At 36.4% G+C, this 13,895-nt stretch overlaps 1 protein-coding gene across 6 annotated transcripts in view; it reads right to left on the bottom strand.

The window, feature by feature from the left end:
* COL25A1 (collagen type XXV alpha 1 chain) overlaps nt 1-13,895 on the bottom strand; it is a 478,322-nt gene that overhangs the window by 100,427 nt on the left and 364,000 nt on the right. For all 6 annotated transcript variants that reach the window (XM_032633191.1, XM_032633192.1, XM_032633196.1 and 3 more), the window contains 2 exons: nt 7,416-7,442; nt 4,787-4,831 (listed from right to left, as the gene is read on the bottom strand). In XM_032633191.1, coding sequence (XP_032489082.1) covers nt 4,787-4,831; nt 7,416-7,442 — 72 coding nt within the window. The remainder of the gene's footprint in view (nt 1-4,786; nt 4,832-7,415; nt 7,443-13,895) is intronic.

Here is a 13,895-nt window from a genome sequence, read left to right as displayed (position 1 = left end):
TAAACTAATTAAATTTTAATGTTACTTAAAAATCATACAGCTATCTGGGATAGATTCAAGATGATACACTAATATCAATATTTTATTTATATTGTATTGTGAAGTTTTAAATATAATAAACTATAGAAAGTATTTGAAAAATACATGAAACAAGATCATGTGATATTTATCTTTTGCTTTGGAAGCAAAACTATGAATCTGGATCCTCAGAAAAATTCTAACTTGCTTAGACAAAATAATTTGCTTTTAATCCTGAAACTCTTTAACATTAATTTTATGGTAACAGAGACAAGGATGTGACAGCTGCACAAAGTAGACCTTTAATGTGCCCTATCATTACCCCCAGATCTTTTCCCCTATGGCATTTACACAGTGCTGGGCACTGCTTGCTATTCAAATATATTGTCATAATGATGATTTATTCTTATGTATGCCAATTAAAGTGAAAATGTAAAAAGAGTAGAAAAAAAGCAGTGTTCTAATAACACCTATTAAGAGTTGATATATAGATATATATATATCTATATATATTTAAATATATATAATATATAAATATATATACAAACACAAATTATATACATAATACATATATAAATATATAGAGAAACAAAAATTACAGACAGCAATTTATTTTGTCAAAGGGTTCTTTAGTCTAAAAAATGCTTCTACCACAAAATAATTTTAAAGCCCACTTCTCCAGTATCTAAGTAGGGTTTAATTGACAAATATTCAGATATACATCTCTTCATATATGCATGTGTGTGTGTGTGTGTGTGTGTGTGTGAGTGTGTGTGTGTGTGTGTGTGTGACAGAGAGAGAGAGAGAGAGGGAATGAATGAAGGGGCACAAATAAAAGGTTTATAATATCTCTGAACCAACAAGATCTGTTCATGAGAATTACAGAAATTTTTGTGCCCAGTGCAATTAGCCAGAAGCAAAGAAGGCAACAGTTTACTTTTTCAGGTGAGACCTAGCATTACATTTACCCTAACTGCTTTGGCTATTGGGAAGAAGTCCAAATTATGGAAACAACTGCTTTCAGAACTGGAGACAGACGATGCTAGAAGCTGGTTGAATTGGAAAAGAGACTTGGGTGACTTTTTGTGGATGCACAGTATCTCTTAGAGACTTAGAAATAAATTAGTACAGCCCCTTCTCTCATTCTGCAAATGGAGCCGCCTGGAGCCTAGAGAGGAAGAGGAACTTTCAAAGCGGAAGAGCACAGAATATCTCAACTCCAGGTCAGCGCTCCTACACGACCCCACACCGGTGACTGAGCTTCCGAAATAATGTGAGATGTGTCTTCCTCTTTCTCTTTCCCTTATCTATAGTATTTGTATTCCAACTACTGGGAATGGGGTGCATCAGTGAAGAAAGAGTCAGGGGAGACAGAAATATTTTACCTTCATGTGTGACTTTGCATCTTCATTTTCTTCCCATCATAAATTCAACTGGCTTCACTTCCTTCTTGAGGGTAAGCCTAGGGCTCATTTGTTGAAATTCTTGAAGTGTGATAGTACTACAGATACTTGATAATATTTATTGAGCCCCTACTACATTATGTTCACTTAGATACATTATCTAGTTAATACTGCAAAGTCTATATTAATATGTTACACTGGAGCCTTAGAAACATTTAAGTAACCTGCCCGAAGAAGGACAAGGACTTGAAGGCTTCTCTCTCGGACTGCAAGGACCACATACCACACCACCTCCCACTTTTCAGAGAAGGGTGCTTAGTAGCCCTTGATAGATTGTGATGCCAGAAGGGGCTAGATTGGAATTGAATGCCACGTTACTGCTTATGTAAGTCTTTTTTCCCAGTACGATCTGAAGAACTGGAGGACCATTACACAAATAAGAAATATTCAGATTAGCAATCAAGTCGACCAAAATTTAAAGAAAAATAATGTAAAAAAAAATGTCATCATCAAGTTATTGGCCAAAGCCAAACACCAATTTTGTCAATCTGAATGGATGGGAAATATTTTAGGGGTAGACTAACAAAATATTTGCTTAAACCAGTTTCTTTGTTTTTACAAGAGAGAAATCTTTTGATTTTCTAGTTGTTATTTGCCATGTTCCTGATGGCTTAGAAATCATATTGATCCTTAACCATTACTTGAAAATGATCTTCTAAGCATCAAAAGTACTTCTTTGGAAAAAGTGAAATTGTGATGTGCAAAAAATTTTTTTTCTTATGACAGTTTAAGGACATCGAGGTGCTTTAAAAAATGATTAATGTCATTGTAAGCTCTCTTTCTGGAAAATAAATTCTAGAGAACCAAGATACATTTCATAGGTTTAAGTATAGAATTATTACTCCACTTTCAACTTTGTTTTTACTGTCTAAATGATCTGCTTTTTCAGTGGACTCATGTTTTTGCACCTTATTGTCCTAAAGATGATGTAACAAGTATTACAAATGTTAGATAATGGCTAGGATTAACACAAAGTTTTAGTTAAGTTCTATGGAGTAGGAAAAAAAAATCTTGAACTACACTTTGCTGATACCTTCATAAAAGTATGAAATCATTTAGCTTCCCTAGGTTTTACAGAAAACACTTTAAAAATGCTATAAAGATGTATAACAAGACATAAAACTGCAAATATTAACTGTGTATTTCCTTGAAATATAAGTTAAACTTGGTGAGTAGGACAAGAAAATGTCACATTCCTTTCTCTTGCTAAGGAAATTGCATATTTCCTTTGCAAAAATAAAGAATATGCAGTCTTCACAAGCATATATGTGACAGTTTTAAAGTTGTTTTGTTTCAGGCTAAAGGTTTCTACGAATTTTCACGATTGTCTCAAAGTTGGAAAAAGAAAAGAAAAAGAGAAAGCGAAACATTAACCTTAGGCATACAAGTTTTGTTTTTCACCAAATGTTAAAAACAGCATTTATGTTATATGCCTATTTTGTCCTTTCTAAATATTATCTTGAGTTACACAGTTTTCAAATTCTTCAGAGAATGAATACACTTTCAAATTTTTGCTTATGTTTCCCTCCGTAAGCTGCAATATTCTAAATAGAAAGTTAAGCTTCTGTCTTTACCAGGATTTGTGAAGCGAATGGATATACATTTTACCAAGTGGAAAATAGGGCTGTGACATGGGCATTTAACTAGCCCAGTATTTGATTTGTGGACCACAGGCTACCATAAGATTTGGCTGACAACACTAATTTCACTTGGGAATTGAGAAATTCTGGAAAAAGAGAGTCTCTTAAAACATAGGTCAAGGGATTCCCTGGTGGCACAGTGGTTAAGAATCCACCTGCCAATGCAGGGGACACGGGTTCGAGCCCTGGTCTAGGAAGATCCCACACGCCGCAGAACAACAAAGCCTGTGTGCCACAACTACTAAGCCTGTGCTCTAGAGCCCGCGAGCCACAACTACTGAGCCCGCGCGCCTGGAGCCTGTGCTCCACCACAAGAGAAGTCACCGCAATGAGAAGCCCGCGCACTGCAACGAAGAGTAGCCCCCACTCGCTGCAACTAGAGAAAGCCTGCGGGCAGCAACAAAGACCCAACGCAGCCAAAAATAAGTGAATAAATAAATATAAATTAAAAAAAAACCCAAAAACATAGGTCAATCAAATTTCCAGAATTTCACTAAAATGAGATGAAGGAGAAGTTTAATAGTAATATCAAACATGGTCATAAGGGCTTTATGTCTATTTCCTCATTAAGCCTCACATTAACCTTATTAGGTAGGAGTTGCTACCGTCTCCCTTTTACAAATGAGGAAACTGAGGCCAGAGAATTCAAGGACTTTGCCAAAATTCACAGTCTCTAAGTGGCAGACACATGTTCTTAGCCACTCAGTAGGTTTTAAATTGTTATTGTTTATGTCTCATTGGAGAAGAAAATGTGGACAACATGGGAGAGGTCACAAGGAAGTCTGTAAGGGTTGGGCTCCCTATGATTTCAGAAATCAATTCAGAGTGCATGGATTTAAAGTCCTCTGGGAAGACAAGCTGATGAGCCACAGGATTCCAAAGGGCCAGTCCAAAAGCTCTGAGGGAGACAGGAAAGTCCCTAGCTCAGCTCTTTGGCTCCTGGTAGATGGGCCCAGATAGCGGCTTTGGTAGCCACCACAATGGCTTTCCTGGTCTCTGCAGAAGTTCCAGATTGAAGGGAATCTCAGCAGTGTTGAGGAGCACAGAATATCAGATCCACCTGTGGGATACAGCTAGCTGCTTTGTCCAGCTGCAAGTACGTTGCACAAATAAATGTACACAGGCACATAGATATGTCTATGCAGAGCTGTGGGTTCTTTTTTCCTTACATTTTTTCCCTTCATTATTAACAGTACAATAAAGAGCTTAGCAAGTCTAACTCCTAATTTTGCTTAACAGTAAAAACAGCTTGCTTCTGAATTCACAAGATTCCAACAGGGTCCCTCTGTAGGAATAACTTTTGTTAATGAAAGAAATAATGTATATTAGCCTGCCATGACAAGAATAAACCAGAGTGCATTTTATCACAATTAATGTTAAACACAGCATGTTTTGTACTCCAAATATATTTATGAGAAACATATAGTTGTGTCTCATACATACCAAAATAAAATGGAAAATTTTCTAAGAGTTTCTGGCTATTTAATGCACTAGTTTAAAAATTAAACTAATTTGATCATTTGCCCCATAATATTCCTATATTTTAAAAGTATATGTAATATTTTTATGAGCACATAAACTTATTACCAACATTACTGGCTAGAAAAACTTTGTGATTTTAATCCTCTCCAAATGATCAAAAGTAGTATATTCTATAGAACTCACCTTTTGCCCATTCATCCCTGGAATTCCAGGTGCTCCAACAGAACCCTGAGTAGACACATGATTGAAATAAATTGATATCATAATCACAAAATATTTCAATACTAAATTTATATTGTATCAGTTATGTCAGCCATAACTTTACCTTGCTAAAAACATGTCTGGGAGGCTGTTTTTCAGATCTTATCTACCGTGTTCAAATATACAATAATGTAAACAGATTCATCAAGCTTTTCCAAAAACCATTAAGTTAAATTTAACCACGTTTGTAAATATCTACTTAATGCTAATATGATTTTAAAGAAATTCACATCATAAATTGAGATTTAGAGCTATCAGAAGGCCACATAGCTCTAAATTTGGGTGCTTTTAATAAACATGGCATGGACATATATACACTACCAAATGTAAAATAGATAGCTAGTGGGAAGCAGCCACATGGCACAGGGAGATCAGCTCGGTGCTTTGTGTCTACCTAGGGAGGGTGGGAGGGAGATGCAAGAGGGAGGAGATATGGGGATATATGTATATGTATAGCTGATTCACTTTGTTATAAAGTAGAAACTAACACACCATTGTAAAGCAATTATACTCCAATAAAGATGTTACAAATAAATAAATATGTAAACACACACACACACACACACACACACACACACACACACACACACACACAAAAGAATTAAACTTGCCAGGGCTTCCCTGGTGGCGCAGTGGATAAGACTCTGCGCTCCCAATGCAGGGAGACCGGCTTTGATCCCAGGTCAGGGAACTAGATCCCATATGCATGCTGCAACTACGAGTTTGCATGCTGCAACTAAGGAGCCTGCCTGCCGCAACCAAGGAGCCCTGGAACCACAACTAAGGAGCCCACCTGCTGCAGCTAAGACCCAGCGCAACCAAATAAATAAACAAATATTAAAAAAAGAGAATTAAATATGCTTAGTTTCATCTGGAAAAAGCCTAGCAGTAGCAGTAACTCCTGAATTTCATGAAATTAAATAACATAAAATGAAAGGTAATTAAAATAACACCCACTTGCTCCACAGTTAGACAAATGACGGACTCATGTTGTAAACTCAAATTTGTTGTATTTGAAAGCATTTCCCTGAGACTCTCAGGGAGTGTGTTTAAACCACATGAGTGTGAATACATCTTCCAAAGTAGACTAGAAAGGATGTTGCAAATGGTAAACACCAGCTAGGAACAACACAACTTCTACACATAAAATATTACCTTAAGTGTGTGTGTGTGTATGTGCACGCATGCTTGGAAGTGTGCACACATGTGCTGGGGTGATTACAATGATTGGACATAGGTGGTTGAACTGAGAATCAGAAAGCTAATTACTACCTGAGAAAATCTGACATTTAACTGGATACAGAAACATTAACAAATGTTTTCAAATAGTGATTTCCCTTCACGCACCTTCCTTTGAGGCTCTGTAGAAACCATTTTTAAATAGGATGTGCTTATTTTTTTGTTTAGCACTAGAAAACAGATTTTTCTTAGTAGCTGTATAATATTAAATTTCTTTAAGAATAATGGAAAAAAATTAAAATAGTAATTATAAATCTAAAACTGCTCTAAAAAATAAAGTTTATTAAAAATATAGTCAGTACATGCAAAACAAATTGAGATAGCAAGTTCCTTAGTGCTTTCTTGGTGATTATATTGAGTGGCTCATTAAAGGACTTCCCGAAGCCTGAGGCAGTAATTTCATCCTGGTCGCATGTGGATTAGGGTAGCTTTACAATTTCACACCATACTTAATAGAGACATTATTGCTAAGGACAAATTGTTCCTATACACAAGTTGTCTCACAACGCATTGGCTTTTACTTGGTTTGTGGGATTATGTTTCAACAGATGCCACATGCCCAAGCTTGGGGGATAAAACATCTCTAACTTTGATGGATTCCAAAGATAAAGAATAATCACTTTTCCACCTGTTGTAATACAATTATTTTCTTTAGTTTTCCGCAGGCTAAATATTCTTTTTTGTCATCTTTATGGGGTGGGAGGTGTGATGGGGAATGGGGACTTAGTGATATTTTATTGGCAAAGGGCCATCTACCTGCTACTGATGTACTGATGTAATTTTAGAAGTGCTAGACCTTCTCCATCAGAATGTAAAGGGTCAATTCTGACGGCTCTGGATAACGTTGAAATGACAGTCAGGAAGCCAGTTTTTGGGCTACCTCAGCAAAGGAAGACACTAGTGGACCACTTAAATATAGCCACCAAGCAACAAGAATGTCCTTTGTTCTGGTCTAACAGTCATTTAACAATCACATATTTGTGCAAGACCATGCAATTAATTTGCAATGTCTTATGACCCTTCACATTCTAAGTTTTCTCATGATGTTTTACAAGGATTTGAATTAAAACCTCAATAACCTACAAGTTTGGCAAACAGCTTAAAAAGAGTCTGCTCTGGATTTATTGACTTTTCTATAATGGAGTCGATTAGAAATCTAATGGCTAACATTACATGACCGTATTTTTAGAAAGCAGAATCCACAAACCAGACTGCTTTGGCATGACTTACAGTAGCTAATTCCATTCACTTCTCTGACTAGCCATTAGGCGATGGGAGTATAATTACCTTCACAGTATTATTTATACTCTACCTTTTGTCCTGGAGACCCCAGAGGACCCTAGGAAAAGAAAAACAATTCAATAAACATAATATTGCAACCATTTAAACTTAAATGACTGATTAAAACTGTCCTATTCTGTAAGGTTCTATTGATATTTGTCATGCTGAAATATGGTGATGTTTTGTACATCAAGGAAAATGAAAATTTTCGGTTGGAAGTGCACAATGGGTCTTTTCTTCTCTCTTGTTCTCTTTTGAAGAACATTAAGCATATGCAGTAGGATTCTGATTTTTTCCTTTAAAAAAAAAGGGTCACAACATTGTAAATCAACTAGATTTCAACTAAAACGAAACAGAAAGAATCTTTGCCATTCCAGCGCATCTGTTTCTTCAGATACCTGCAAATCTATCACATCAGTCTCATATAGAAGGCTGGAGATGTTGCTACTAGAAGCACTTAAAATGCAACGCGGTTCTCAGTACACTGACACGTTCTATGACTTCTGCATCTGCAAAACTTCAGGAAGCAGATTTGCAAAGGAAGTCATCGAATGGCATTACAAAGAACCATGTTTTGCTCTATTCTTCCTCTTATGAAATGTGGCCAACTGACCTGCCCAAAAACTTGTTTACAAACTAGGCGATGCCAAGGTCAGTTGTGGCATGTAGTGTGCACCAGAAAAGGGAACAAAAGATGCTGTCAGCTGTTGCATAAACTGTGACACTGGGGCAGGGGAGGAGAGGAGAAGAAATGTAATATTTAGGAAGACGAATGGGAATATTTACATTTAAAATGGAAATGTGGCAGTTCTGAGGTTTAGCAATTTTTTGACCACAAAGTCAGTGTTGGAATTCTGTTGGCTTTATTTAGAGCGAGGCATGCTTTGGGATGGTAGAAAAGAGCACAAAGAGAGCTGTAATTCTGACTTTTGATGTCTCTTTTAAATAAAAATATTAAGCACTTTTCTTCCAATTCTTTCAAAAATACTTTTAATTTCAGTATATTTTAACAAAGTTACAGGTACTCTATCATTCCATGTAAAAAGCTCTTTATTCCATTACATTAAACTAACGGCTAGCTTATTTTTAATGTGTGACATTTCAGTTAATCAGCATCTTACATTCAGACTATAACATAAAAAAAGGACTAGTGTGGTAATCAGAGGAAGAATTGGTCATGCATACTTTTTTAATTAAAAATACACAACATTTAGGAACATTCAGAGAATCTGTTCCTCATAAATTATTTTGTAATCCTCACAGGAAGACTAACAATTTCCTCATATAATCAGCTTTAGGTTACTGAAAGTGCACTGTGAATATCACCTTTATAGATTCCTTTTTTAAAATGTAGGATGTAGTTTTATTGACTCGGTGACACTGAAGGCAAGGACATCGAATGTTAGACATATGAAAACATTAATACTGGCCTACAAGCCTAGGAACTGCAAGAAACTGAATTCTTTTCTTTTTCCCTTTTTATTACAAAAAATTTAAAACATAATAAAGGGTAGGGAGAGTAATATAATGTACACCCATGTATCCATCACTTATATGTAACAATTGTTAAGATTTTGCCATATATATTCCTTTTCAATTTACTCAACCTTCTTAATGAGCTTGTTATCTCATCTATCTGTGTGGTCTGACCTTTTCTCCGCTTATCTCACTCCTTCAATTTAAAATTCTCCCCGTCTTAGATTTTGCAGAGAACACAGAGGCTGTCAGGCATAAATTCCCCCAACATCATGTCTCTCATCAACTCAAACCCATGTGGCCCTCCTTACTATATCAGAGGAGGAAGATGCTCTCCTCCCACTGGGCAAATGCATCCAGTAGACTCTGGAATCCATCCTTGCCTTCGCCCTCAGGGCTCTTTCTCAATCAATTATCCCTGCATCTGTATCAGAGCCTCCCACTCTGCACCGGTTCCTTCCCCTTAGCACATAAACATGTGTAATCATTTCCTTACTTGGGTAAATTGTTTGGGAAGTGAATGTTAATGCTAAGTAAAGGCAGAATTTGGAAGCTGTAGTGATAGGAGATCTGAGAGTGAAGAAAAGACTTGGGTTTTATCATTGCCTATGATTCCATTTTTCCTAGTGTCTCCAGAGTATTCCACTTTTTAAAATGTTGATGTTAGAGAGGAAATCATATAACAAAAAGTACATTAATTCAATGTTTAGACTGAGAATGTATATGTTCAATGCAAACAGGTTTGTTTCCCACTATAAACCTAACTGCCACTTGAAAAAGTATTGTTCACTAAAATTGGGCATTTCATTACATTGATGTATAACCCTGGAAGGGAATATTTCAGGTTAAAATGAGAGCAAATTTTAAACCAAATGTTTTAACTAGAGATGAACATATCTGGTATTTTCTAATCTGGTCTTTGCTGCATGACCACAGTAAGTCAGAGATTTAGAAACATTACTCACAACTCTGAAATCTATGAAATTACATTAGTTGTATATTTTAACACAATAGTTAAAAAAAGTCAAAGGATGGCTCTAAAAAATAAATATATGATTTTTCTCACTGTTAGAAAACTACGGCCATTTTTGCTAAACTCCAAAAATAAAAGCAGTTTTAAAGACAATATTAATTTTGAATTGTGAATACATATCTTATAAATTTTCATAACTATGTTGCCAAGGATATATCCTCAGCTACCAAAAATGTGCATATACTCCTTTGATCTCGCTGGCAGGAAAAATGGTAACAAGCCAAAGATAGTGTCATTGTTTTAGAGAGGAACTGAGAAAAAGCAATGTTGAATATAAGGCACAGACATACATTCGAGTAAGTACACACACACACACACACACACAAATAGCTATTTTGATCAATATTTTGCTCATGTATATATTTTTTGAGCATTCTCTGATTAATAATCCCATTATATATCTGTGACATTGTGGTCATAGATTTAAGCTTACAAATGAAAGCTTCACTGATCAAAAACTGATTTTGAAGTTAGGGTATGCTACTACCAGTTGGTTAAGATGTCTACATTTGAGTACTTTTGTAGTTTCTAGTACAAATACAAATTTATAAAGGAATGGGTAAATGTCATAGAACCACTGACTGACTTATCTAATCTTTCTTAAACTTACTTATATTCTCAGCCTGAATAATGACTTGGATGAAGAATGTCATATATTCATTATTCACTTGTCAAGCTAGTGTATCTTATTATTCCTAAAATTAAAACTAGTTGTTCTAGTATTCTAAGATTTCTAAAATAATTCCATTATTGTTATCCCCATGTCTTAAAAAGTTTGAATCAAATAGTCTTCCAAACCAAAGAGTCAATCTTTTTAGTCCATTTTTATCAATCGATGAATTGCTCCTTTCTTAGGTATTTTCTTGGCGGGCACTTTTATATTTGCATATACTTTGCAGACGACCAATTAAGATGAGAATAATCTGGTCCCTTTTATTTTCTGTAATCATTTCTTTGTATATGTCTCAAGATTGGAAACTGTGTAATATACAGAATCTTAACATGTTAAACTATATTTCTTTAAGTTTAACTCCAGAAGCGTTAAATTATAATTTAAACCTTAAAATGTACTCATTTCAGTATAGGCTCTGGGTGATGTAGAATGTATTAACTTTTTTCATTAAAGGATTTTGCACAATGGACATAACCTTATTCAAAAGATAAGAACCAAATGAGCCACCGAAAAGTTCTAAGTGTGGAGTAACGACATCACTTATCTGCAGATAAATGTTTACACCTAATTTTCATGGTCTTTCAGAAAAGACTATGGAGAGCTATGAAAACTTAAAAGTTCTAAACAGGTAGGAAATTACACAGTGTACTGATTTTCTTTCCTGTTTTCCCCACTCCCACTAGATTCCATTTTTAAAGATTATGGAAAATATTATGTAGAATATGGCAGTCAAGTAAGTTAAAGAAATACTATAGTTCCCATTTGGTGACTGCCTTTACTAAAAGCGCGTTACTCGGGCCTGAGAGTGATCGTTTATTCCTCCGCCTCCGGGTGCACCAGATACTATACTTACTCAGGAACATTCTCCAGTCTGTCCTCTTCTTCAGCTGCATTACCATGCTCTTGTCCAACCCGCTTCTCTCTCACCTAAGCTACTGTGACACGCATCTAAAAGCCACTGTGTTTTCAGTCTTCTTCAACCCTTTCTACACAGTGCTGCCCGAGGGAGCTTTCTAAAAGGCTTACAGGTTTCTACCTTGCCTCAGCTGAAAAAGCCTTCCATGGCTTTCCATGGATTTTGAGAGAAAAGTTCAAGCTTTTGTAACAGTTGTAGTTTGCCACATAAGCCATGCTTCCTCATCTCTACACCTCTGCACCTCTGGTTGTCTGTTCCTTTAATGGGCTTCTTCTCTCTGGTCCTGTCTCTTCCACTCATTCCATATTTCAGGGCTCAGTGCCTCCACCTTTGGGGCTAGGTCGCCTTCTTTTGTTTTCCAAAGCACCCCTATGACAGCACTTCTTTCCCAGAATTTACCAACAATGTTGTGATTGTCAGGTTACTTCTTTCTTCACTCTACATGTCTTTTATCATACACAGAAGCTGCACGGGCTTCTCATTGCGGTGGCTTCTCTTGTTGCGGAGCACCGGCTGTAGGTGTGTGGGCTTCAGTAGTTATGGCACATGGGCTTCAGTAGTTGCGGCACGCGGGCTTGGTTGCTCCACGGCATGTGGGATCTTCCAGAACAGGGATCGAACCTGTGTCCCCTGAATTGGCAGGTGGATTCTTAACCACTGCACCACCAGGGAAGTCCCTGGCCTATTCTTACAGCCTCTAGATTACCTCTAAGTGCAAGAGTGAGTGGAGGAATTCAATTCATGGCTTCTATATTAAAACGGCAAAGCAAAAATCATCTTGATTACATGGTCTCATTGACGCGGAGAGTGTCACGGATGTGGATGTAGGTCTAAGGTCTCTAATGCATATCAAAAGCCATCATGCAAACAGTAAGTAGAATTATCAACCCATGTTAATCTTCAAAGCAGGCAGCTAAGAAATGGATGTTTCTATAACCATTATGCATTGGCTGCACTTTCCAGCTTGTAAAAATAACACTTTTAATTAAAAAGTCTTTTGTTTGATAGATCATGGAATGGAAAAAAAATTAATGAATTTTTCTGACTACTGATGTTAGCAGAAATTTGATTGAGGTATTAATTACTTAAACAGAATGCAGAGTTTCTAAATGATGTGCTCTAGGATGTCTCTTGGGAGGTGTTTTAAGGCAAGTTCTGGTTGCCTGCTATTAGGAAATGATGTTCTGTGTGAGCAGGGGGCGGACATAGTTCCTGTTCTGTCCCTGATGGCTAACAGTAAAATTCAAAGCTCTAAAAGCTGCTGGTCATTTCTGGATGCAAGAATATACAACCAGCTTCTGTAATAAAAAACGCAGGGAACAAAAAAGAGGTGGTCCATCTGTGAAGGGGAGAATAAAAGCCCCAATCTCTTAAGCCATTTAAAATTATTTCCTTTTTGAGTTAAGAATTTTTCCAAGATTTAATAAAAGTTAGGTAAAATGAAGAAAATACTTTTTAAAGTCTGTTCCCACGGGGAAAAATGATAACACGTATAATCTAACTTATTGGAGTCATAAAATGTTAGTATCAGACTTTCTCAAGGGTTTGGTGCAGCAGACTTTAATTATAACCTTTTGAAAGCTCTACTAACCTGGTCACAAGATCATAAAATACAACTTGGTTTATAAAGGGTAAGAGGAAATTTGAAATAAATAATGGAAACTTGTCTTACTTAAGAAGGATTCATTTAAGATGTACTTATATAAAATTCCACGTTCTCCTTGGATGTTTGATGAGTGAGGGTCAAGAAACATAAACTCTAGCCACTATTATACGTGAGTCTGGAGTATAATTCAAATGATGTTTTACAAGATTCAGACTCCATAGCTTAAGTGTGTGGAAATGCCAAACGAGAAACTTTTGGGAAATGTTTAGAATGTAAGAGAGTGTGCTGATATGTTTTCAGCGTAAAAGCCAATGATTTAGCTGAACTGGGTATGAAGGAACGTAGCATAAACAAGAAAAGAGCAGGACAGAGCTGAGATGGGAGAGCCTTATCTCTTGTTTCAAGTCCTCCATGGACTCTGTCTTCAGTCACATGGAATCATCTTTCCCAAGCAGTTTCCCATTAGCCTTCATGCAAAGGTCTTAAACATTCTTCGAGGCTCAGCAGCCATAACTCACTTCCTTTGTGAACCTTCTCCAATGCACCCAGGCAGAGCTTGTTTTTGCCCTCTGTGTTTCTCTAGCACATTTTAACTGGCTGTATTTTAATATATTTACATATTTATCAAATCTACTTGACTAGGCAGCAAATTCTTTGGGCCATATATTCTACATCCTCAGCACCTACATAGCAGTGCCTAGCAAATAAATCATTATTGGCTACACTGAAACAATGAATTAATAAATATGAAAATTATTAAATTCCATTTACCGAATTTCCTCCATTGTTTTGCAACTCTAGCTATCT

Source organism: Phocoena sinus, chromosome 5, assembly GCF_008692025.1.
Source record: "Phocoena sinus isolate mPhoSin1 chromosome 5, mPhoSin1.pri, whole genome shotgun sequence".
In the NCBI taxonomy this organism is placed as follows: Eukaryota; Metazoa; Chordata; class Mammalia; order Artiodactyla; family Phocoenidae; genus Phocoena; species Phocoena sinus.
This window is presented reverse-complemented; position numbering and strand designations above follow the sequence as displayed.